The 24,748-nt window shown below is 46.4% G+C and overlaps 1 protein-coding gene across 11 annotated transcripts in view; it reads right to left on the bottom strand.

Annotated features, from left to right (window-relative positions):
- Positions 1-441: 441 nt before the first annotated feature.
- Positions 442-24,748, bottom strand: part of LOC139752804 (uncharacterized) — a 115,500-nt gene continuing 91,193 nt past the window's right edge. Inside the window, exons 3-8 of one of the 11 annotated variants that reach the window (XM_071668728.1) lie at positions 15,023-24,327; positions 13,847-14,602; positions 13,763-13,804; positions 8,105-13,720; positions 4,452-4,646; positions 442-1,700 (exon numbers count right to left, since the gene is read on the bottom strand). In XM_071668728.1, the coding sequence (XP_071524829.1) occupies positions 1,542-1,700; positions 4,452-4,646; positions 8,105-13,720; positions 13,763-13,804; positions 13,847-14,602; positions 15,023-24,327 (16,073 nt within the window). In that variant the 3' untranslated portion in view covers positions 442-1,541. Of the gene's footprint in view, positions 1,701-4,451; positions 4,647-8,104; positions 14,603-15,022; positions 24,328-24,748 lie in introns of all 11 variants that reach the window. The other 10 variants (XM_071668731.1, XM_071668727.1, XM_071668726.1 and 7 more) reach the window with 10 other exon arrangements.

The following is a 24,748-nucleotide window of genomic DNA, read 5'->3' as shown; positions in this document are numbered from 1 at the left end:
CCTGGGTCCAGGTTAGGGATAAAGCTATGTGAATATCTTTCCTGTATTTTGACTGGGTGTTGAAAACTTTGTAGGGAGTTTATTGAAGGGTTGTAGAGAGTGCGTTTGATCAAAAGGAAGTTAAGAATATAGATGAACGGGATGATAACAGATCTTAAACAGCCCAGGTCGTCCATTACAAGTCTATCAAGAATGTGTATTGCGTTAGTTGGAAGGAATAGTTGAGGAGTTTAAGAAGGGTTTAGTTGAAGGGCTCTTGGTATTGCGTCGAGGCAAAGAGAGATAAGAGAAGAGAAGGAAAGGATATCTATTTGTTGACTGGTTGTGCTTTAGGCCTATCAACTGTCAGGGTCATTAAGGCCGTCAGCGTCAAACTACAGCCAAGAACCGGTATATCTTCTAACACTTCCTCCACGTTTATGAAATACATAAGAAAAAAGATTCCTCTTCACATTTTATTGATAACTTTCATGTAATTTTATGATTAGATTTTACAAAAATCACCATAATCACCTCATAACCACAAGGTAATTAAAATTCCCCATTATCCTAATTACAGTGTAACTGGAACAACCTCTTCAGTATTTTACTTATGTGGCTCAAAAACCTAATAAGTTTATCATAGGATGTAAACACCATCCATTGTTTTCATCTGCTTTTTGGTAGTTGCAGTATAGAAGTGGTTGTGTGTGTGTGTGTGTGTGTCTGTGTTGAGCGGGTGGTAGCGTCACTGAGCAGCTTCTTGGTATGTGTCATTCATCAGTGACGTGTTGGGGTTTTAAACAATTACAAGGTCTAAAGCTGAATATATTTCTTCAGGCGTGAGTTCCCTTCATCCGGCGCGACACGGCACGCCCAGCTGGTGGGCGCGTAAGTGCGCTTCGGTCACGAAGTCACAGGGGTCACCACACGACTTGCAGAGAACCATGAACTTCGTGCCTGGGAGCCAGGCGTGAGGGACCCAATGCCGACCATAAGTCCAATAAATACACAACACATTCACTCACGGTAAGGCATCCTTGGGTCATTTTCTGCACTGGACATTCTTGAGTTTCTCAGTCTGTCTATCCTCATCCCAGCCAACCTGCTCACCACCATCGCAAAGCCAATGATTGAGGAAGTGATTGTCTCCCTTATTTTGAGATATTTTAACACCGTATTATGGTAAGGCGTCACACACGTCAATGTTGTCACCAGTAATGCTATGTACAACCTTCAGTTCTTCTCCTGCCGGAGACGTCGGCAGGAAAAGCATTATCAAGCGAGTCCACTAAAGCAATGGATTATTTTCGAGAGCTGGGTTGACTCCATAACGTGGCAGAGTATGATCGCACACTGAAATGTTTTTTGCCGTCAGACTTGACTACTCTGCTTTATCCAGTCTTTAAGCATCGCCAAAGGATCCACACTTCCCTATTCTCACAGCGAAAATTGTTTTATATATATATATATATTTACACTAGCAAATGTGCCTCTCCCGCAAGAAGGCCATCACTCCATTTGAAAAGTCTTTTCACTCCTGTATTTCGTCATCCGTTCCTTCAGCTGTCGCCCAGAGCTCGGATCTCGGCCAGCTTGAGCGCCTGCTGCTGGCAGTCGACGGTGTACCACCACTGGCACACGGAGGTGTCCTGGTTGAAGACGGTTCCTCGCGGGCACAGGAAAGAGAACTTCTGGTGGCCGTTACACACGTGGTACACCTGAAGGAAAAGGACATGGGTGAGGTAAAGGAAAAACTCTCTAGTGATATACAGAGAAAAAAAACATTAGTGTGCACAAAAGAAGCTGCTGACTACGTACGGAAGAGGCCTTAAAGGAAACTAAAACAGAGTTTGGTTACTGCTAGAACAAGCACGGGACTCCTGGTGATGTTATGAATACATCATTGGTTACGTTCTCAAACAGAAGGCGAGTGAGGAAGAGATGTTGCCACTGGAATTGGAGTACATGAGACCGCTAAAAGAGAGGCCAAGCTGGACCACACTCTCTTTGCCCTAGTCAATATAGATAATCATAACCGACGACTGTTATCCATTTACCTTATACGTCAAAATAGATTTTCACTGACGTTGATACCGGAGTTAAATTCGGAAGTACAGCATCCATACGTAAAACCATAAGAGGGAATTAGATGAATAGGAGAAAGGAGAACGCAAATGAGAGAGTGAGGGAAACAGGAAAGAAGTAGTTATGAATGAAAAGCGCATCACGAGTGTGGGCAGGTATGAGAGGCGTTTACTGTGGCAAATGACGGTGGTGACACCCGGCGGTTCTGGTGGCCTGCAGGGTGCTCACCTCCCCGCCCGAGCACTGTGTTGCTCGGGATGTAAACTTTAAGTCTATTTAACTCCCAGGCAGACACGTGCTGCCCGGGGTATGTGTCCTGGCTTCCATTCCCCGGGCTGGTGTGTACATACGGCTGAGTGTGTTTAGCAGGATCCTGAATGAACTGCCGAGACTTACACAAGAAAATGGTTCGATGCTTTTTGAGAAAATCTTCATCCACTGAAATCTATGGTGAAATTCATGGTTGGCATATATATATATATATATATATATATATATATATATATATATATATATATATATATATATATATATATATATATATATATATATATATATATATATATATATATATATACACGAAATGGGATCGAAAACTTCTTGAAGTTTGTCTAAATGTGGTGCTATGGAGATATTGTGCTACGCTGATGTGCTACGCTGATGTGTAAAAAAAAATCTGATTCGATTGATGAGTAAAGTTTGAAAATGGTCGATGATTATTGCGCCATAGTAACGCTCCTTCACACAATACTGTCTCCGTTTAAGAAATTTTGGCCAAGAAAAATATCCCTGTTATACGACACTCCGTATTCACCTGACTTCACCCTATGTGATTTGTCATTCTGTTCTCAAATATTGAAATGAAGCTGAAAGGTAGAAGATTTGATGACATCCTAAATAAACATCCACGATGATGTGAAAGCGGAACTCGATCAGTTCACATCTGAAGACTTCCAGCGTCGTTTCCAGAAGTGGCCGAAACGTTGGGACACTTGCATGTCATAAGAAGGAGATTTATTTGAAGGGAACTGCTCATAAAATTGTCATATTGAAGCCTTTAATAGTTTCAGATACTTGTATTAGATTACTTCTTGACCTTTTCTTTTTTTAAGCTGGATGAATGAAAGCCGATCAGTCGACTTTCATAGGATTTGATTCTCAGTAAGGCATCATCTTATTAGCTGGCCTTTATATGACCAAAGATTATCAATATCAAACTCAAGTCTTTTTCCCCATGTGGCTTTTCGTAGCTCATAACAATTCATGCTGCACCGTGCCTTCTCGTGTTGACCTATAGGTATGTAAAACTTGGTATCTGTCGATAATGTAGTTCGTTTGCCACCTGTGAGCCCAGTTCATCATCTTGTTTACGTCAGTTTGAAGCTCCAGACGTTGAATTTGTGTTGTATATCTATTTCCCATTTAGCATCGTCTGCAAATTTCGATATCCTACAGTGCAGCACATTATCATTATCATAAATGTATATGAGAAAGAGAACAGGTCCCACTTGCTACATCTAACTATTCTGAGGCTTTACTTTTGCTTACTACTCTTAATCTACGGCTAGTTAACCAATTTCTTTACCTACACCACCTGACATAACTTTTTGCTAGCAGCCTTTGATATGGAACTTTACCGAATTCTTTTTGAAAATCTAAGTAGATGGCATCAGCTGTTCCACTTTCATTATACATGTTGATTACATCATAAAAGAAATCAAGCATAATTGTCCGAAATGAGCGATTTCATCGACAACCATGCTGAGTGGTTATCCAATAAATGATTTACAATTTCGTCCTGAATAATAGTTTCTGTAGCTTACGTTAAGCTAATTGTACAATAATTTTCGAGTAGTGATCTATTGCCTTCTTTTTTTTAATATAATTCTTAAATTGTCAAACTTTCATTCCTCCGGAACTTTCCCTATAGCAAGTGAAGACGAGAAGGTCCAGTCAGTGAAGGGCTTAATTATCTCATTTTGCCTCTTTCATTATCGATTTTATTTACTTTTACTTCCGGAGATGCGGGAGAAATGATATTGTCTACGTATCTCCTGCGTGTCGTAGAAGTCAATGAGGAGAGGTAAGTGCAGGGGGCTGGAAATCCTCCCCTGTATTACTTTCTTAAAAAAAAAGAAATGAGGAAAGAGCCAGATGATGATCTTTTTCCTCTAACACTAAGTAATTTGTTCTAGACGCTACCTCCCTCAAGAAGGAAATAGCAAATATATATGAAAGAAAAAAAATATTCTTATCATTAGTATTAGTATTGAAATTACCATTATATTGATTGTTATTTTCATCATTATCACTTTTTATCAAAATTGTTTTTGTTGTTATTATAATCTTTGGTGACTATTCTCTCTGAACTTTTTGGCACTAACCTGACACTTGGTCTCCGGGTCGGCGAAGAGCTTGTGGCTATTAGCCATTCTGGTGGTACATGGGAACGAGGTCTCCGGGATGGACTCCAGTATGGGGTAGTCCACTCCTGCTAACCCTGGGATCTGGTCTCCGTCGAGGTCGTTGTCCACAGGCTCCCCAGCCACACTCTGAGGGATATCTCCTCCTTTAGAAACCTGAGTGTAGGGAAATGAAGAGGTTTTAGACTTGTAGTGTCATTGAAAAAACATCAAGTGTCTTCAGAAATTCAAGAATCTGAGTGTATCAAGTTTGATAATGAGGATCTTAATAGGTCAGGAACCTCAAAGAATTAGGTGTGTAGGACCTTGAATCTTTAGACATTATTAGGATTTCGAAGAGAAACAAGAGCCAGGATCGTGGAATCTAGCGTTGATTTCTGGATTCTGGATTTGTAGCGTTGTTAAGAAGGTCAGCGAACTGAATCTGTGGGTTTTTAGTATTGTTCTGAGGATCTTGCTTGTCGTGAGGTAAGGATGTGTTGGTGGCGTGGATCCATGGAGCTGAAGGCTGTGGGAGTTTTATGGGTATGAATGAGAGACTTGGAAAGATAACAAGGTTGTGAAGCGAGTATCTAAAGGATCTTTATGGTCTAAAGTAGGAACGCACCGAGTTTCATGCTTTTCAGGACATGAATTAGAAAGGCTGAATGAGCTTGACTAAGAATTCAACGGAACTTTGATTTATGTATGGTTGGGAGAACTTAGATACGTCTATGGGTCCGTGAGGCAGGGTACTGACGCAAGTATAGCTTAGTTTTGTGAACCTTTAGTGAAAAGCTAATGAAATTTGGGGGGATCGGTGATAGAAATTCTCTCTGGCCGTTTGGTTTGTCTTGCTTCATTTGGGGTTCGAACAATTTCTTCTGTAAACGTATCCATCCACGTGACGTTTATCGTCTTTCTTGCTCAAAAGAACGTCTCTGAAACAGCCTATAAATAGGCCTCTGGCGAATGAAACTATGCGGAAAGAGGTCTTAGACGTTGCTAGACCAGTGGGGGAGTATATTACAGGTGATCTGAGGTGTTAGCAAGCAGGATGAGAGTTTAAACGGTCCTGAAATCTCGAAGTTTATGACCATTTTGCTTATCTATGAGCAAATCAGCAAATCATCTGTACATTTTACATCTGCTCCCATTAACAGTACTTACTGCTGGTAGTGGGAGCTCAACTTACTACTAATATGGCCAGTAGTTTCCCATCACCACCACCACCACCACCATTATATCATCACCAATGCCACCATCACCACCCGCCACCACCACCACCACTACTATCATCACCACCATCACCACCACCACCACCACCATTATCACATCCATTACCACCACTTTTTCCTGTTACTAAAACCAGACCATCACCACTACCACTACCACCACCAACTCTACTACACCACCACCACCATCACCATGATCACTATCACTAGTACTACTACAACTACTACTACCAATACCACTACAACTGCCACGACTATCACTGATACTTCAGCCAGCAAAGCTGCATATGATACTACTGCAGTGGTTGTTCACGTGATATCTGAACAACGTTATTGACTGCGGATTCGATTTGCGGCCGCGTCACCGCCGGTCTCGTCAGGCAGCGCGGCCAGTGCCTGGAGTAGACCTCCGTATCTTAGACCATTCTCTATCTTATTGCATATCTTATAGTAGCAGATATGACACGGGCAAAATCATGTCTCTACTATAACTACGTGGGATGAAAGATAATATAACTGGTATGAGAGGAAAGGTAAGATAACAGGTATGAGAGGAAAGGATGCAAGAAGGTTAATCTGAATTCTTCGGGATGTCTGTAAACCCGACTCTTAAAGGTGGTTATAGGAAGAGGGAAAGACAAAACAAGGAGGAAAATTCCGCATTTGCTTATACAAGAAAAGAAGGAGGTGTCACAACGGTCAATCCTCGTGTAGTAAGTCTCCACACAGAAGCTAAGGAAAGCAGCATCCTGATACATGCCGCAGATCCGAGTTATTAGGGCTAGAACAAACGTAGGTAATTCATGAGAGTAGCGACCGACATGATACCAGCAGAAAAAAAAAGAGAGGAGAGCGATGGTCTCAGAGGTATGGTTGAAGAGCGGTGATAGCAGGAGAGTTAGTTAGGAGGAAGGCTTTTAATTCTCCTCAGGCTGAGTAAGAGACGGAGGAAGAACCACCGAGATATGATAGTAGGACGAATGAGGCCCTAGTGGATATGGAGTAGAGGATTGCAAGAATAGAAAGACTTGTAACACCTTCATGATATCCCAGCATTTGGGAAGCAAATTTTGCAATGTTCACTGTGTGGGTGTTTCCAGGATAGAATGAAGAATATGGTGATGCTCAACATGTTGATGTTACTGTAAGGCTAAATGGAGACGTAAGGGAGTATATATATATATATATATATATATATATATATATATATATATATATATATATATATATATATATATATATATATATATATATATATATATATATATATATATATATATGTATATGTATATATATATGAAAATGCATTTTGCTACTGATTAATCTAAACAGGTTACTGCATTCCATTCTGCGATGTCGCACTAGACAGAATCATGAGAGAAAATACGTTCAGTGCGAGAAAAAGAACTGGTGTCGTAAATAGGAGGGAAGGGAACGTGAGTTGATATACGATAGAATAGCCCATTTAACGCATTCCTGTTGTCAATAATTGCAATACTGAATGCTTATCTTCTGTTCCGATCTTAGGCTTAATGGCCAATCGGGGGTCAATACTCATCAAAGTCAACAACAAATATAAATTCCAAATGGCTTGTCTGCCTCTGCGAAAGACGTCAGAACTAATTAAATCCGGTTTCCGGGTCCGTGTCCTCTTTAACTCTCAGGTTTACATTCAGGTTTTGTGTCTTATGATTATTTGAATAATAATGTTCCTTTTATGCACAAATATTCGTTTAAAGAGACCAGGAACATCACCTGTTGACACAGTACCAAATGGCGGAGGTTTTCTATATGTGTTTGTTTGTGTGTGTGTGTGTGTGTGTGTGTGTGTGTGTGTGTGTGTCGAACTACCTGTTTGTATACACAGGAAATTTCATAGAATATTTCCTTTCGAGTTTTTATGGGAATCCGGGTGGATGTGTGGCTTGCTGGTGAACCATAGTCAAGCATTGTGAAAGAAAACAGTATCTTTAGCCCTAATCATATGAAAGAACATCATACCAATAATGTTGCCATTGCTGTGCAATACAATACGTCTTCCGAACAAACAACTGATCTTTTAACTGTGGCAAACCATTTTATGACCCATTTTATGAAGCCAGTCATAGTGGTACTCACTCACTGTCCAAACATTGAGAGTTTGTTAAGATATTGATTTGATTAATTGAAATTTTAAAGTCATCAATAGGTATTATTCAAGACAGTTGACAAAGAGAAAACAGATATGTCCAGAAAATATCTTATTGATCATGCTGACATGCTGGAGGCTGAGGATGACGTCAGTGTTACGTCATCAGTCTTAAAAATGCCTTTAAGGGCGCCATCTGTCATAAAGATCTTACTTCCGTCTGATCAAGAATCCATTTTCTGAACACGCCTTGTGATTACGGTTTGACTCACACTCTCATCTCCACTGCTGAAGGGAACCAGGAGGGTCGGACTGCGTGTTGGAGATGGAGGGACTTTTTTGGAGATGGGAACGGAAGAAGGGCTAGGGACGGGAGGCATATCGGTGGTGGGAGTGGTGAACTTGGTTCTCCCACGGTTCACCACGATTTTGGGGTTGAAGCGGTTATTGGTGAAGAGATTATTAGCGATCGGGAGTGGTGTTGGGTCGCTGGCAAGCTGGGAGGGTGAGGCGCCGTTGGTGAACTGAGTGGAAGAAGGACTGATGGGGAAGCGGGAGGGAGAGTCATTGTTGGGAATCACAAACGACGAAGGTCCAGCGGTAACCCGATGTGAGGAAGGTAACTGGGGAGAAATGCTGGGGGAAAGAGTGGGTAAGCGTCTGTTGGATGTGGGTAGAGGGACACCCCTGCTGGAGATCTGGAGAGGGACACCCCTGTTAGAGACTGGGAGAGGGACTTCTCTGCTGGAATTAAGAGGAGGGGAACTCGTGCTTGAGACAGGAGGGGGCAAACCCCTGAGAGGAGGACCTCTGCTGGAACCCCTGCTGGAAATTCTGAGAGGAGAGCCCCTGCTGGAACCCCTGCTGGAAATTCTGAGAGGAGAGCCCCTGCTGGAACCCCTGCTGGAAATTCTGAGAGGAGAACCCCTGCTGGAACCCCTGCTGGAACCCCTGCTGGAAGTATTGAGGGAACCCCTACTGGAACCCCTGCTGGAAGTTCTGAGAGATCCCCTACTGGAAGTACGGAAACTGGAACCCCTGCTGGAGTTACGGAGAGGCGAACCTCTGCTGGAAACAGGGGGAGGGACACTCGTACTGAAGATAGGGAGAGGGATACCTATGCTAGAGATGGTGGGTGACGGAGGTTTGTTGTCATTTTGGAAAGTAGAGGGGCTGTGTGAAGCAGGGGCTGGCGAGACTTTACTATCGAAGGTAAGGTCTGGAGGACCAGTGAATGTGTTGGTGGAAAAGGTGTTTGAAGGCTCAGTGGAAAAGGTACTGGAGGAGGAAATGTCTAAGTGATTACTGGAAGAAAGGATGCTTGAAGGACTACTGGAAAAGATGTCATGTGAGGGGATATTTGTCGGTTTATCAGAGGTGGAGAAGAAAGGAATGTTTGTCGGCCGTTTGGAGAGGGTGTTGGAAGATGGCGGAAAACCTGGAGGCCTGCCGGAGATGAAGAGTGGCGGAGGTGGTTCAGAGCTTCTGAAGACAGAGGATATGGGCTCGATATCATCGCGAAGGAGTGGTGGAGAGCTGGTGGAGATAGAGAATGATAAAGTATCACTATCGATAGGTATCAGTGGTCGTCCGAAGGAGGATGACGGTGTTGGATGGTTAACAGGTGGGAGAGGCGTGAAGGGGTTGATGAAGTCATTCGGGTCTGTGACTGACAGGGGAATTTCAGGGACTGGGCTCGGTGGGAGGCTGGGTATTGTTGGACTACTGGAGAAGGGAATTGGTGTTGGTTCATTAAAGGCCGGAGTTCGTGGGAGACTGCTAGCAACAGGAGTTGGTATTAGTCTGTTGGGTACCGGCACGCGTCTAGAACCCAGAGGTATTGTGCGATTTTCTTTTGGTGGAGCAATGATGAAGAATCGGGTTCCCCCACGCTCACTGAGAAGAATATCGGGGATCTGGACGCCTTGGTCGGATGAGGGAACGGACCTACCTCCTGTCTGAGTCTGGGTGAGGATTTTGGATGGTGGGGTGAAGCGGACTGAACCCCGTCCTTTAAACTCGGAGTGGGTACTGGACTGCTGGTTGGGCTGAAGAGATGATCCCTGAGAGAGGAGGTTGGTTTCACCATGGAAGGAGATAGAGGTGTCTTCTGATGGAGAAGGGGGAAATGATTGGCTGGTGGCCGAGCTGCCCTCCCCTGGAGAAGAAGACTCTGGTATGAACGGCACGATCTGCAGACTGTCTGTACTTGTAGGGATGGGTGTGGAAGGAGGGGACGTCGTAAAGGAGGAGGTCGTACGAGATGTAGTGGAGGTCTTGTGGAATCTGGGGGATGAGGTCTTTTGAGAGATAGAAGAGAGGGTCTCGTGGAAATCAGGAGAGAAGATCGTTTGAGAGACAGGGGAAGTCTCGTGGAAGTCAGGAGAAGAGGTCGTTTGAGAGACAGGGGAGGTCTCGTGGAAGTCAGAGGTCGTTTGAAAGACAGAGGAGAAAGGCTCGTGGAAGTCAGAGGTTGTTTGAAAGACAGAGGAGAAAGGCTCGTGGAAGTCAGGAGAGAAGGTCGTTTGAGAGACAGGGGAGAAGGTCTCGAGGAAGTCAGGAGAGGAGGTCGTTTGAGAGACAGGGGAGAAGGTCTCGTGGAAGTCAGGAGAGAAGGTCGTTTGAGAGACAGGAGAGAAGGTCTCGTGGAAGTCAGGAGAGGAGGTCGTGTGAGAGGAAAGGGAGAAGGTCTCGCGGAAGTCAGGAGAGGAGATCGTTTGAGAGACAGGGGAGAAAGTCTCGTGGAAGTCAGGAGGGAAGATCGTTTGAGAGACAGGGGAGAAGGTCTCGTGGAAGTCAGGGGAGGAGATCGTGGACGTGGGTGTTTTTTGAGAGACAAGGGAGAAGGTCTCTTGGAGGTCAGGGGAGGAGATCGTGGACGTGGGTGTTTTTTGAGAGACAAGAGAGAAGGCCTCTTGGAAGTCAGGGGAGGAGATCGTGGACGTGGGTGTTGTTTGAGAGACAAGGGAGAAGGTCTCTTGGAAGTCAGGGGAGGAGATCGTGGACGTGGGTGTTGTTTGAGAGACAAAGGAGAAGGTCTCTTGGAAGTCAGGGGAGGAGATCGTGGACGTGGGTGTTGTTTGAGAGACAAGGGAGAAGGTCTCTTGGAAGTCAGGGGAGGAGATCGTGGACGTGGGTGTTGTTTGAGAGACAAGGGAGAAGGTGGGAGAGGAGGTCGTGTGGGAGGTGGGAGAGGATATTGATTGAGAGAAAGGGGAGGAGGTTGAATGGGAGATGGGAGAAGAGGTTGTATTGGAGGTGGAGGATGAGCTAACAGGAGAGATGGGGAATGATGTGTTTGTTGTGGAAAAGAAGTTTGTCGTTGTAGATATTTTACGGAAGGTTGGAGAGAAGGTCGTATTGGAGGCATGGGAGGAGTTGTTTTGGGAGGTGACGAAGGAAGTCGTTTTGGAGGTGGAGGAAGTGGTCGTGTGGGAGGATGGGGAAGAGCTCGTTTGGGAGTTAGAGGAGATCGCATGAAGGATAGGAGAGGAGGTCACATGTTGAGTAGGGGAAGATGTACTTATAGGGGTGAAGGAGATCTTTTCGGGGGTGGAGGAAGAGGCCGTGTGGGAGGATAGGGAGGAGCTTGTTTGGGAAGTGGGAGAGGAGATTGTGTGGAAGGTTGGAGAGGAGGTCGTATCTTGGATAGGGGAGGTGGCGGTTTGGGAGATGGAGAAGGAGGACGTTTCGGAGATGGGGGAAGAAGTCGTGTGGGAGGATAGAGAGGAGCTCGTTTGGGAAGTGGGCGTTTGGGAAGTGGGGGAGAGGGCCTTGTGCAATGTTGGAGAGAAAGTCGTATGGGAAGTAGAAGTCGTGGAGGAGGAGGTCGTGCTGGAAATAGGAGAAATGGTCTCGTGAGAGGCAGCGGAGGATATCGTATGGGAAGTGGCTGAGTGGATGGATGGAGAGGAGATCGCCCGAGAGGTAGCAGGGGAAGTTGTCACAGAGGATGTCTCGTGTGTGGTAGGGGAGAAGGTAGTGGAGAAAGGGATAAGAGTGTCCGTGAGCAGGGTGGGAGAGGAGCTTGTATGAGAGAAGGTAGGGATGGACGTACGAGAAGTAGAGAAAGTCGAATGAGAAACGTTGGGGGTGGTCGTTTGAGAGGTGTTGGGAGCAGTCCCGTGAGATTTTATTGTGGTGGATGTGCCTGGAATACGTCTGCTCCCAAGAAAAGATCTTCTTGTAGTGGATTCAGGTTGAGGTGTGCTTGTCACGACCTTGTCATTGGAAAGGAACGATCCAGTGTGTAGGGAAGTGTCAGCAGGTGGAGATACATCATCAGCGAATGAACTGTCAACAGGGGTCGTAGGGAGTGCGTCACTAGTCGTCGTTGTTATGGGCTTCGAAGCTGTTGAAAAACGAGGTCTGAAATGAGATGTAGTCCGAAGCCGGAAATTATCCCTAGGGGGACTGGGTGACGTCGATTGTGTCTTGAAAGAGAATAGGGTAGGAGGGAAAGTGCTTGATGGATGTCCGCTACTAACTAAAGATTTCTTTGTGGTTTCTGGCTGAGGCGTAGCTGTCACGACGTTGTCTTTGCTTGAGGAGGCGCTAGTACGTGAGGTGTCAACAGTGGGGGATGCATTATCAGGTGAAGCATCAACAATAGTCTTCGTCTTGGAATCTGAAGTTGTTGGAAAACGGGGTCTGAAGTGAGCCGTTGTTCGGGGATGTAAATTTTCCCCGGGGTTACTGGAAGAAGGCAACTTTGGCCTGAGACGGAATCGATGAGATGGAATTCTATTCCTAATTCTTGTCGGAGTCTTTTGGGTTGTTGTGGTTAAAGGCCTCAGAAATGCTGAAGGTCGAGTGCTACTTGAAAAACTATCAGTGGTTTCAACAGGAGGCAATGCAGAAGGGGGTAAAGTTGTGTTGTGAGTCGTTGTGGGTGTTTTAAGAGTAAAGCTACTATTAGGATCACTAGCGGGTTTTCCTAGGGTTGTTGGTCTCCTCCGGAGGAGGTGAGACGGCGTGGTTAAGGGAGGTGAGAGTGTGGTACTGGAGTCCGGGGTTGCATGGAAGAGTGGTTGTAGTATGGGGTTATCATCATTAATGAATCTGGTTGTTTGTGGCTTAGAGTTAGGTACAAACGGGGTTGAGTCAACACTAGCAGACGGTGGGTTAGTTGTAGGTAACGAGTTAGTTATGGTAGTTGGTGGTTTAGTTGGGGCTTCATTCCTGTTAGTCTGGCCATTTAGCGTTAGTGAGTTATCAACATTAAACACAGGCTTAGCAGGAACCTGAGGCGTCGAAAAGGATGGGGAAGTAAGGTCTCGGTTAGTGGCGTCTGGAGGAGAGTCATCGCGAACTCTGGTATCGCCGGAGATGACGGCGTCAGCCGGGCCAACAAGAAAGCCGGCGCCTGGGTTGACAAAGTGGCCCACACCGCCCCTTGTCCCTGAGAAGTGTGAGGGCAGAGAACTCGGTCTTCTTCTCGGAAGATCCTGCTCCTCCCTAGGGAGGTCGTCTTGCTCCCTCTGGGGTTTTTGTATTTTCTCCTGGAAATTCCGTCGTTCTTCTTGGAAGCTCTGCTGTCTGTCACGGGAGACCTGCTGTCTGTCTTGAACTCTTTTACGTTCTCCACGGAAGGCCTGTTGTCTATCTTGACTGCTTTGTTGTCCTCCACGGAAGGCCTGTTGTCTATCTTGACTGCTTTGTTGTCCTCCACGGAAGACCTGTTGTACATCTTGACTGCTTTGTTGTTCATCAACGAAGACCTGTTGTCCATCTTGACTGCTTTGTTGTTCATCAACGAAGACCTGTTGTCCATCTTGACTGCTTTGTTGTCCTCCACGGAAGACCTGTTGTCCATCTTGACTGCTTTGTTGTTCATCAACGAAGACCTGTTGTCCATCTTGACTGCTTTGTTGTTCATCAACGAAGACCTGTTGTCCATCTTGACTGCTTTGTTGTCTTCCACGGAAGACCTGTTGTCCATCTTGACTGCTTTGTTGTTCATCAACGAAGACCTGTTGTCCATCTTGACTGCTTTGTTGTCCTCCACGGAGGACCTGTTGTCCATCTTGACTACTTTGTTGTCCTCCACGGAAGACTTGTTGTTCATCTTGACTGCTTTGTTGTCCTCCACGGAAGACCTGTTGTCCATCTTGACTGCTTTGTTGTCCTCCACGGAAGACTTGTTGTTCATCTTGACTGCTTTGTTGTCCTCCACGGAAGACCTGTTGTCTATCTTGACTGCTTTGTTGTCCTCCACGGAAGACCTGTTGTCCATCTTGACTGCTTTGTTGTCCTCCACGGAAGACCTGTTGTCCATCTTGACTGCTTTGTTGTTCATCAACGAAGACCTGTTGTCCACCTTGACTGCTTTGTTGTTCATCAACGAAGACCTGTTGTCCATCTTGACTGCTTTGTTGTTCATCAACGAAGACCTGTTGTCCATCTTGACTGCTTTGTTGTCTTCCACGGAAGACCTGTTGTCCATCTTGACTGCTTTGTTGTTCATCAACGAAGACCTGTTGTCCACCTTGACTGCTTTGTTGTTCATCAACGAAGACCTGTTGTCCATCTTGACTGCTTTGTTGTTCAACAACGAAGACCTGTTGTCCATCTTGACTGCTTTGCTGTCCTCCACGGAAGACCTGTCGTCCATCTTGACTACTTTGTTGTTCATCAACGAAGACCTGTTGTCCATCTTGACTGCTTTGTTGTCCTCCACGGAAGACCTGTCGTCCATCTTGACTACTTTGTTGTTCATCAACGAAGACCTGTTGTCCATCTTGACTGCTTTGTTGTCCTCCACGGAAGACCTGCTGTCCATCTTGACTGCTTTGTTGTCCTCCACGGAAGACCTGTCGTCCATCTTGACTACTTTGTTGTTCATCAACGAAGACCTGCTGTCCATCTTGACTGCTTTGTTGTCCTCCACGGAAGACCTGCTGTCCATCTTGACTGCTTTGTTGTCCTCCACGGAAGACCTGCTGTCCATCTTGAACGCTTTGTTGTCCATCCTGGAAGACCTGTCGTCCATCTTGACTACTTTGTTGTTCATCAACAAAGACTTGTTGTCCATTTTGACTGCTTTGTTGTCCTCCACGGAAGACCTGCTGTCCATCTTGACTGCTTTGTTGTCCTCCACGGAAGACCTGCTGTCCATCTTGAACGCTTTGTTGTCCATCCTGGAAGACCTGTCGTCCATCTTGACTACTTTGTTGTTCATCAACGAAGACCTGTTGTCCATCTTGAACGCTTTGTTGTCCTACTTGGAAGACCTGTTGTCCATCTTGACTGGTTTGTTGTCCATCTTGACTGGTTTGTTGTCCACCCTGGAAGACCTGTTGTCCATTTTGACTGCTTTGGTGTTCGTCTTGGAAGACCTGCTGTCCATCTTGAACGCTTTCTTGTCCTCCACGGAAGACCTGTTGTCCATCTTGACCGCTTTGTTGTCCTCCAACGAAGACTTTTTGTCCATCTTGACTGCTTTGTTGTCCATCCTGGAAGACCTGTTGTCCATCTTGATTGCTTTGTTGTCCATCCTGGAAGACCTGTTGTCCATCTTGACTGCTTTGTTGTTCATCTTGGAGGACCTGTTGTCCATCTTGAACGCTTTGTTGTCCTCCACGGAAGACCTGTTGTCCATCTTGACTGCTTTTTTGTCCATCCTGGAAGACCTGTTGTCCATCTTGACTGCTTTGTTGTTCATCTTGGAGGACCTGTTGTCCATCTTGAACGCTTTTTTGTCCTCCACGGAAGACATGTTGTCTATCTTGACTGCTTTGTTGTCCATCCTGGAAGACCTGTTGTCCATCATGACTGCTTTGTTGTTCATCCTGGAAGACCTGTTGTCCGTCTTGACTGCTTTGCTGTCCTCCACGGAAGACCTGTTGTCCATCTTGAATGCTTTGTTGTCCTCCACGGAAGACCTGTTGTCCATCTTGTACGTTCTGTTGTCCATGGAACTTTTGTTTATCTCGGGCATTCTGTTCTCCGTCTCCGAAGGTTTGGCTTCCATCTTGGATAGCCTCTTGCCCACCTTGGAGTTTCTGTTGTCCATCATGAAGGTTTTGACCATCTTGGAAGGTCTGTTGTCCACCCTGGAAGGTCTGTTGTCCATCTTGACTGCTTTGTTGCCCAACCTGGAAGACCTGTTGTTCATCTTGAACGCTTTGTTGTCCATCCTGGAAGATCTTTTGTCCTTCTTGAACGCTTTGTTGTCCTCCACGGAAGACCTGTTGTCCATCTTGAATGCTTTGTTGTTTATCTTGGAAGGTCTGTTGTTCATCTTTGAAGGTCTGTTGTCCGACTTGGACGCTTTGCTGTCGATCTTGGAAATTCTGTTGCTCACTTTGGAAGTTCTGTTGCTGGTCTTGGAAGTTCTGTTGCTCAGCCTGGAAGTTCTGAAGCAATCGAGTGCTTTGTTCTGAGTGCTGGAATATCTTTTTTTCCTCTTGGAAACTCTGATTTTCAGCTTGGATATTTTGCTGTCCTCCACGAATATTCTGGTGCACTTGAATGCTCTGTTGCACACTTTGGAGGCTTTGCTGTGCTCCACGAAGGTCCTGGTGCCCTTGAATGCTTTGTTGCTCACTTTGGAGGCTTTGTTGTCCTTCACGTAGGTCCTGGTGCCCTCTAATGCTCTGTTCCTCATTTTGGAGGCTTTCCTGTGTTCCACGTAGATTCTGTTGCCCTCGAATGCTCTGCTGCTCAACTCGGAGGTTCTCTTGTCCTCCACGTAGATTCTGTTGCCCTTGAATGCTCTGTCGCTCACCTTGAAGGCTTTGCTGTCCTCTACGCAGGCTCTGTTGCACTCGGATGCTCTGTTGCTCACTTTGGAGGCTTTGCTGTGCTCCACGCAGGTCCTGTCGCCCTCGAATGCTCTGTTGCTCACTTTGGTGCTCTTGTCCTCTGGAAATGTTCTGGTCCCCTCGAATGTTCTGTTGCTCTCTCTGATTTTGTTGTCCCTCACGGAGGATCTGTTGCCCCCTAATATTCTGTTGCTCACCCTGGAAATTTGATTTTATTCTGTTGAAGCTCTGTTGTCTTTGAATATTCAGTTGCTCTCCTTGGAGATTCTGAAGATTCTCTTGCCTACGGAATGTCTCTTGTTCCCCTGTTTGAGTTCGCTGTCCGTCTTGGAAGTTCCTTTGTACTTCCTTTATGGTGCGCTGTTCCTCTGGAATAGATTGCTGTCCCCGCTGGATGCTTGATTTTCCTTCTTGGAAGACCTGTTGTCCCCTCCGGAGGTCCTGCTGTCTCTCTTGAAGGTTCAGCTGCTCTCCACGGATGCTTTGCTGCTCTTGCTGATGCCTTTGCCCTGACTGGAGGTTCTCCTGTGGCTCTCCTACTCCGCGGAAGTTCTGGAGCTCTAACAAATTTTGTTGTGGGGTTGAAGGTGTCTGGATATCCCTGAGTATTATACCCTCTTGTGAAGTGATTGTCACGCCATCAGTTATCATGTGTTCGAGGTTGGGTGGTGGAGCCAACGGATCTCTGATAATGAGCCCTTCTTCTGAAGTAATATGCGGTTGAATGGTGATGGGGATAGGAGGTAAGGTAATGTCTGGCAGGACTGTGTCCTCTTTTGTTTGAACAGGGAACTCCGTCGTCTGCAACGTTCTACTCTCCTCGCCCGTACCAGTATCTGCCTGTATGTTGATAGTGTTCAGGAAAGGAAGAGAGGTACTTGGAAACAGTGTTCCATTCGCGACTGGCAGAGTTACCAGCAAAACTTTCGGCGTTGTGGTACTTATAGGTAAGGCAAAGATCGGTAGTTCCGATACTACAGGCAGCAGGGTCACACTGTCTGATAGGCCTACTTCGTTCTGAAGAATAGATACTGGTGAAGTCTGAGGACTTGGTGTTGTAGTTAACAGTGGTTTCCTACTTTCTACAGGTGGACGCTTCGCTGGGAACCTTACTTGCGGTGGGAAAATTTCGTGAGGAGGCCTACTCGCTGTAAAGGATGGTGATGCTGGAGATCGTGGTGTTGTGCTCGACCCTGCTGGATCTTCCTGAGCCTGGACGGTAAATGCAGAAGTCGGTCCTCCACCAAAGTCAAGAGCAAGTTTAGACGGAAGCTCTGTTTCCGTTTCTGTTTCGATATCTAATGAGGTTGTTGGGAAGGAGATCTGAGAGACCGTCGTGGCTGATATTCCGGATCCAACAGCTTCACTTCTTGTGAACGTCCTTGGGGGATCTTGCGACTCCAGTTCTAACACCGGAGTTACCGATGGGATTCTTGTCCCGAGGTCCAAAGCGGAGGAGGGCCGAGTCTTGTGTGTCGGTATGACGAAGTGCTGTAAAGGCCTGAAATCCTTTTGTGGTGGACCGGCCGTCGTTTCTTGTGGTCTCGCACTTTGGAAAGATCTTATTGTTGTGGCTGGAGGTGCTGTTGTGTCCTCTTCATTCAAGAAATCTAAAGGAGGAGGAACATGGGCTGAAGTCATACCCTCCGTTGACGAAACAGTTGCCTTGTCTGACTCGAAAGTTAGAGAGTCATCAATCAGACTTATGGTGGTTTCATCATAGTCTCCGAAAGGTAAAGTTTTATCATCAAAATCTTGTAAGATAGTCGTACTCTCTACCTGGTCAAGAGTAGTGACGGGGCTGATAGCGATCTCATCGAACTGAGTCGTTATTTCTGGAGCTTCTGTGGATGTTGTGGTGGGCTTCTGACTCGTTGTCGTCTGTTGGTGGAACTTGGTGCGCTGAATCTTTTGCTTATTCCTGGATAACGTCAAGCGAGTGCCTTGGTCTTGTTCCGGCGCCTTGGCTGGACGCTCGGAAGCTCGTTGCTGTGACTCTTTTATTGAGAACTGAGGTCTGCTGCCGGTCGTTCTGCCATCTTTGGGCGTGATGGTTGGTGTGACACTTGCTCTTGTCTGCGAATCCTCGGTGGTCAAGGGAATGAGAAGTGTTGGTCTCGTGGTCCCTTCATTTTCTTGCTTTACTTCGTCGTCCTCACGTAATACGAAGAAGGGTTTAGAGGAGATAGGGAAGCGGGACTTGACAGATGTTTCTTGTGATGACCGAGAAGAAGAGAATCTCGTGGGCGGACGAGGACGTCGCGAGCGGAATGGCGGTGGAACATGTGAGCGATTGGCCGGGCGGGAGCGGAACTGGGAACGAGACAGAGCCGGGAACTTTCTAGAACTAGAAGTCGCACGAGAAGGAGTATCGTCCTGAGTAATGGAAGAAGATCTATGTTTTGTGATAGTTTGGACGTCCGTTTGTTCTACAGGATCAGTAGATGACGTGTCGGAAGCTTTGCGTGAAGGTAGTGGTCTTAAGGAAAACGACTTTCGGCCTCCCTCGACAACCTGTGATCGCCTCTGACCGTCAGGAATGAAAGGATTTGTAGCACGACCCCTTGGAGCACCCTCAGTAATCTTAGTTATACTTTTTAGTCCAACGTGGACTCTCTGTCGGGATTTTAATCTGGGAAATCTGGTGGCAGGAGTCAGTGTCCTATCAGTGGTTACTTCTGGTGCGTCAGTAGTAAAGATGTCAGGTACTATTGTCACAGTAACTTCCTCTTTGTCTGATATCTCATTTTTTCTCTTTTTGCTTAAGACTCTAAACCTTGATCTGTTCAGTGCCAAGAACCGACTCAGATTTGAATCGCTGTCTCGAGAGTTGGTGCTACCAGTGCTGCCCGAAGAATCAGACTGCTTGCCATCATCAGCCACTGATTGTTTAGTAACGCTAGACCGAAATCGAGTATTAGCTGCAGGCGCAGATTGTCTGCTGCCGCCAGCTTCACTAAGGGAGGGCCTGGTTCTCCTGGTCTCAGGCGAGGGCGCACGAGAACCCTCACTAGTTGAAGTTCGCTTACTAAGGAGTTCACTGAGGCTCAATCTGGTACCAGAGGTCGTCGATCTGGGCGCCTCCGTCGTAATGCTCAACTGTGGAGAGGGGACTGAATCAGGCTTTTGTTGTGTCCGGTCCTGTCTGGACTGTGGTCTCCCTCGCCCTCTTTCCCTCTCCCGCATGAGTCGCAGGAGATGAAGTTTCTCCCTCTCTGCTGTCTTGGAGACACCTGATGCTGAGTCTGGCGATCCGTCAGTGGAGTCATTGGCCGGACTGTCGGATTTTTTTTGTATGAAATTCTGAAAGGCAACGGCAACATTCGGAGCATCGGTAGGCTGTCTTTGTACACTGGGAGATGGATCTCGTGCGGTTGCTTTCTGAGCAAGTGCTGAACTTGATGACTGTGCTGTTGAAGAGCTTGTAATGGTTTTCCCTAAAGAGGAAGAGATTGTGGTAGATCCCTTGGCAGTATCAGTCGGTATGGGTTTTGCCTCCACATCTTTGGTAGTTGAAGAGCTTAAGCTGAACTTTAGTGGAACTTCCGTTTTAACTTCTGTATCTCCTGTAATTGAAGAGCTTGAGCTGAACTTTTGTGAAACTTCCGTTTTCACCTCCGTATCTCTATTAGTTGAAGAGCTTGAGCTAAACTTTTGTGGAACTTCCGTTTTTACCTCCGTATCTCTTGTAGTTGAAGAGCTTGAGCTGAACTTTTGTGGAACTTCCGTTTTCACCTCCGTATCTCTATTAGTTGTAGAGCTTGAGTTGAACTTTTGTGGAACTTCCGTTTTTACCTCCGTATCTCTTGTAGTTGAAGAGCTTGAGCTGAACTTTTGTGGAACTTCCGTTTTTACCCCCGTATCTTTGGTAGTTGAAGAGCTTAAGCTGAACTTTAGTGGAGCTTCCGTTTTAACATCTGTATCTCCTGTAACTGAAGAGCTTGAGCTGAACTTTTGTGAAACTTCCGTTTTCACCTCCGTATCTCTATTGGTTGAAGAGCTTGAGCTAAACTTTTGTGAAACTTCCGTTTTTACTTCCGTATCTTTGGTAGTTGAAGAGCTTAAGTTGACCTTTTGTGGAGCTTCCGTTATTACCTCCGTATCTTTGATATTTAAAGAGCTTGATTTAAACTTCTGTGTAACTTCTGAATGTACTTCTGTATCTTTTGTACCTAAAGAGCTTGAGTTGACCTTTTGTGGAACTTCTGTTTTCACCTCCGTATCTTTGAATACTGAAGAACTTGCGTTGACCTTTTGTGGAAGTTCCGTTTTGTTTGTCATATTTGAGAAACTCGTGATATTTGGTGCCTCGTTTATCTCCGTAATCTGACTTACAACTTCGGGATTCTCAATGGTTACATCTGCCTTCTTGACCAGGGAGTCATCAACTATCCTCGAAGATTCGGTAACACTGGTAAGGTTCTGGACCTTCGAGGAAGTTTCGGACACAGTAAGGGATGTCACGTCCAAGTTGAGCATTGTCGGCACCAGCACTTCTGCGCCAGTGACCAGGACATCTTGGACTCTAGTGGTGTCCTCCACTCCCAATGTACCTTGATCTTCATCCAGTGCTGTTGGCGTCCTGAGGCTGCTGCTGAAGACGAACTGCTCCTCAACTGCAGAGCCGAGGCCGTCCTCTAAGTCTTCCTGCGGGGTCTTAGGTTTCTCAATGTTAACCTCTAAAGGATTAATTTCCTCCGTCGTCGTCGTCAGAGTGAAACCAAGAACTTGGTTCACAGCTGCGAGTTCGGGACGGATAGATGTTCGGTCAAAGCTGTGTAGCAGCACTTGAAGATTATCTATTGATTCGGAAACATCTACCTCGTTTTCACTGACCTCTCCAACGTCTGCCAGTGTGGAGGATTCTGTCACTGGAACCGCAGATGGAGTCTCAAAATAATCGTAGTCGATCAGGCTAAATTCTGGGTCTTGCGGGCCTGATGGTGTTGTTGGTGTGTCGGTCACTGATTCTGGAATTCCCTGTTTAAACCTGGTCGTGACGTCCATCATTTTTACGGTTGATACCATTGGGTTATCAGAGAAGGGGAATCCAGTGGTTACTGGGAGTGCAGTATGATCATTAACATCAGAGCTAATGGCCGAATCAATGAAAGATATTGGAGCATTAAAGTCCCCGAATAACGTCGTTATCTCTTCACTAGGAGTGCTGGATGCTACAGGTTCCGTCACTGTTTCCTGACCAAGAGTTCCTTTCCTGAAGTTTTCTGCCTCTTGTACAGTTACTTGTGACGAGACGCCCAGCACCGTACGTGGAAAAATTGTTGTGCGATCGAAATCGTCTATGTTCTCAGCCGGGATTGATTCTGTGGTCGTCGTGAATAAGTGTAACAAATTTGCTTCTTTAGTTGCTGCTGGAGGGTCAACAGCCGTGGGTGTGGTTAAGTCGGCAGTGGTCGGCGACCGTTCCGAAGTGCTTCTTGACCGCATAATGGCTGCTAGTCGTTCCTCAATGGGGATATCCGTTGAGTCATCCTCGCTTCCTTTCGTGTGGACCGAAAGTTTGGGAGCTGAGGTAAAACCAAAGACTACCGGCGACCTTGTGGTCGAGTCCTTCGTCTCTCGGAAAAGTGGTCTGGTTGTCACCTCTTCCAAAAGCGACATAACTTTTTCGGTTGTCGTCCCTGAGGGACTATCTGAAGTTAACATTGAGGCTATTCTCTCTCGAACTTGTTGTACTATGGAAATGGTTGATGATTCCGTGGGTGAGGACTGTGTGACAGGATCATTATCGTCAACAAAATCATAGTCAGGTTCTTGAGTGCTGAATTCGGGTTCCTCAGTAGTTGTGGTGATTGATGGCGATTTAGGAGTTGGACGAGGAGTTGTCCGCCTGTGTGGAGGAATGAATCCGTTTGTCTTCCTCTGATGACCGAATCTCTCTCTCAGTGTGAGAGGTCTCTTCGTGGTTAGAGTAGGAACCTTTCTTACCGGAGGTCTAGTGACTGGGAGATCTGAGGCGCTGAGTGACGTCGTCGTATTACGTCCTCGGGTAGTCTTCGTAGTACGGTGAACGGGTCTGCGATTTGTAGAGAAACGATTTCTTCGTCTGGTAGGAAGGGCAGCACTCGTCCTTCTCTGTCCAGGTCTCCTGCGAGAAGTGAGATTGTCAGACCCTCCTCTCTCATTATCTCCTGTGTTCTTGGTTTCATTGCGAGGTGGAGAACTATCGGATTTCTCAAGGGTTGGAGGACGTGTTGTACTAGTGGTAGACGATTTCAGACGAGACAATCGCAGTTTTTGGAGGCGCTCTAGAAGACGTTGGGTGGGAGAGAGTCCCTGAGATCCTTCTCTTTCCTGAGAATTCGTGGAAGAGATTGGAGATGCTCGAGATGTAGAGGATGCTGACAAAGAAAATCTCGGTGTGGATGACTTCACGCTGCTTTGATTGAAGTTGTCCTGACCACGCTCCAAATTTTCCCCACCAGCATCTTGAGCATTATCACCTACTGTTACCTGCTGCCGACGACTAAGAATGGAATTCTCTTTACTGCTAATTCTTGTTGTGAAACGGTCGCTTGCACCCACGTTGAAGCGTGGTCTGGACAAACCTTGAGTCGAGACCGAAGCAGTTGCAGTGTCTTGACTGTCAGCTGTTTTGGATCGAACCCTACCGGTAAAAGTTCTACGGTTGAGTGTACTACGAGGTGAAGAACTTTGGCCGCCTGCCCTCTGGCGGGCCTTAAGCCTTTCCGCTAAAGTCAACCGCTGTCGACTTGGAGGTGGGTCATTGTTATCAGAATCCTGTTTATCTTGATTACTCCTTAACACTGTGCCGCGCGATCTGGCAGTGCTGAAACGAGAATTTAGAGAGCCACGAGAGCTTGGTGATGGTGCAGGGCTTTTCAATTTCGGCTGAGTCACATCACGTCCCTGGTCCTTTGCCGAGGATGTTGGTAATCTTCTAAGAACATTTTTAGCTTTTTCTGTTGTGCTGGGTGCTGCTGCTACCGCTGTTATTGGCGTCGTTGTTATTGGTGCTGCAGTGGTAGGGATGGTTGTCCTTAACTTTACTCTAGCTGGAGTTCTCAATCTTATTGGCTTGGTACTTGTTACAGGCTCTATTTTTCTTGTGACAGGCCTCGTTGTGGTGGTGCTGGTCGGCTCTGCTGTTGTGGTGCTTGCCGTGGTGGAAGGCGACGGTGTTGTTACTGGCCTTCTAGCTTTCGAGGGATGGGGCGACGTTGTTGCTACTGGCCTTCTAGCTTTCGAGGGAAGGGGCGACGATGTCTTCGAGACCGCCTGGGGGGGCGCGGCGGTTGTTCCTCTCACCCGGGAGCTGTCTGCTGCTGACGCCGTCGGAGACGAACTACGACTAGCCTGACGGAGGACCTTTTGATCAGTACCACCGTTTACAGAGATTGCTTTTTGAGATGTGTCTGAGTTATTGCTGCTTCCACTCTGAAACGTCTTCTCCGTAGGAGCGGCAGACGAAGGACTGGGAGTTGTTGTGGTCGGACTATGAGTATTTAGAGACTCTGAAGGACGAGCTTGGATGGACTTTGAGATAGGTGGTTGCTGGTTGACTTCAACAACAACGGGGTTTCCATTGTCTTCCGTGTTTCTGGAGGAAGGAATACGTTGTTTCTGGTTGAAACTCGGATTCCTCGGGGGAAACGTAGGAAAGCTAGAGAACACGATTGGTGCTAAGCCATCAGGAACTGGATGAAACCTGGGCGGAGCTGGATCCTGCCCTGTCACCCACGACGATGCTGCGGAGAGAAAAAAAAGAGATAAATTTTACGAAACATAATCTCACTTCATCAAAAAAGAATCATCAACGATTTCTTATGAGTAAGACTAGAAAAGAATCACTGTAGATGACCTACAGTATGTCTCTCTGTGGACATCAGTCATCATAGTACCTTCCTCGTAGTCATAACTGAAAACCTGGAGGTTAGGCTCCCGGATCTTAGACATTAGTGAGAGGACTGGAATGGGATCCACTGGCTTGAAACTTTACTCCGTTTGAATCAGAGATAACGATCTAAATGCGGTAAATTACACCTCACAAATGAGATCGGAGAACTACTTAACCACCACCCACAGAGCAAGGAAGTTAGAATCTGAGAGATCTGGTCGTAATGAGGGCGAGGTGAGCGTCCTGCGTCACTGTAACGCGTCCAACAACAG

The sequence above is a fragment of the Panulirus ornatus genome, chromosome 13, assembly GCF_036320965.1.
Source record: "Panulirus ornatus isolate Po-2019 chromosome 13, ASM3632096v1, whole genome shotgun sequence".
Lineage (NCBI taxonomy): Eukaryota > Metazoa > Arthropoda > Malacostraca > Decapoda > Palinuridae > Panulirus > Panulirus ornatus.
Note: the sequence above shows the minus strand (reverse complement) of the source record. Positions and strands in the feature narration are given on the sequence as shown.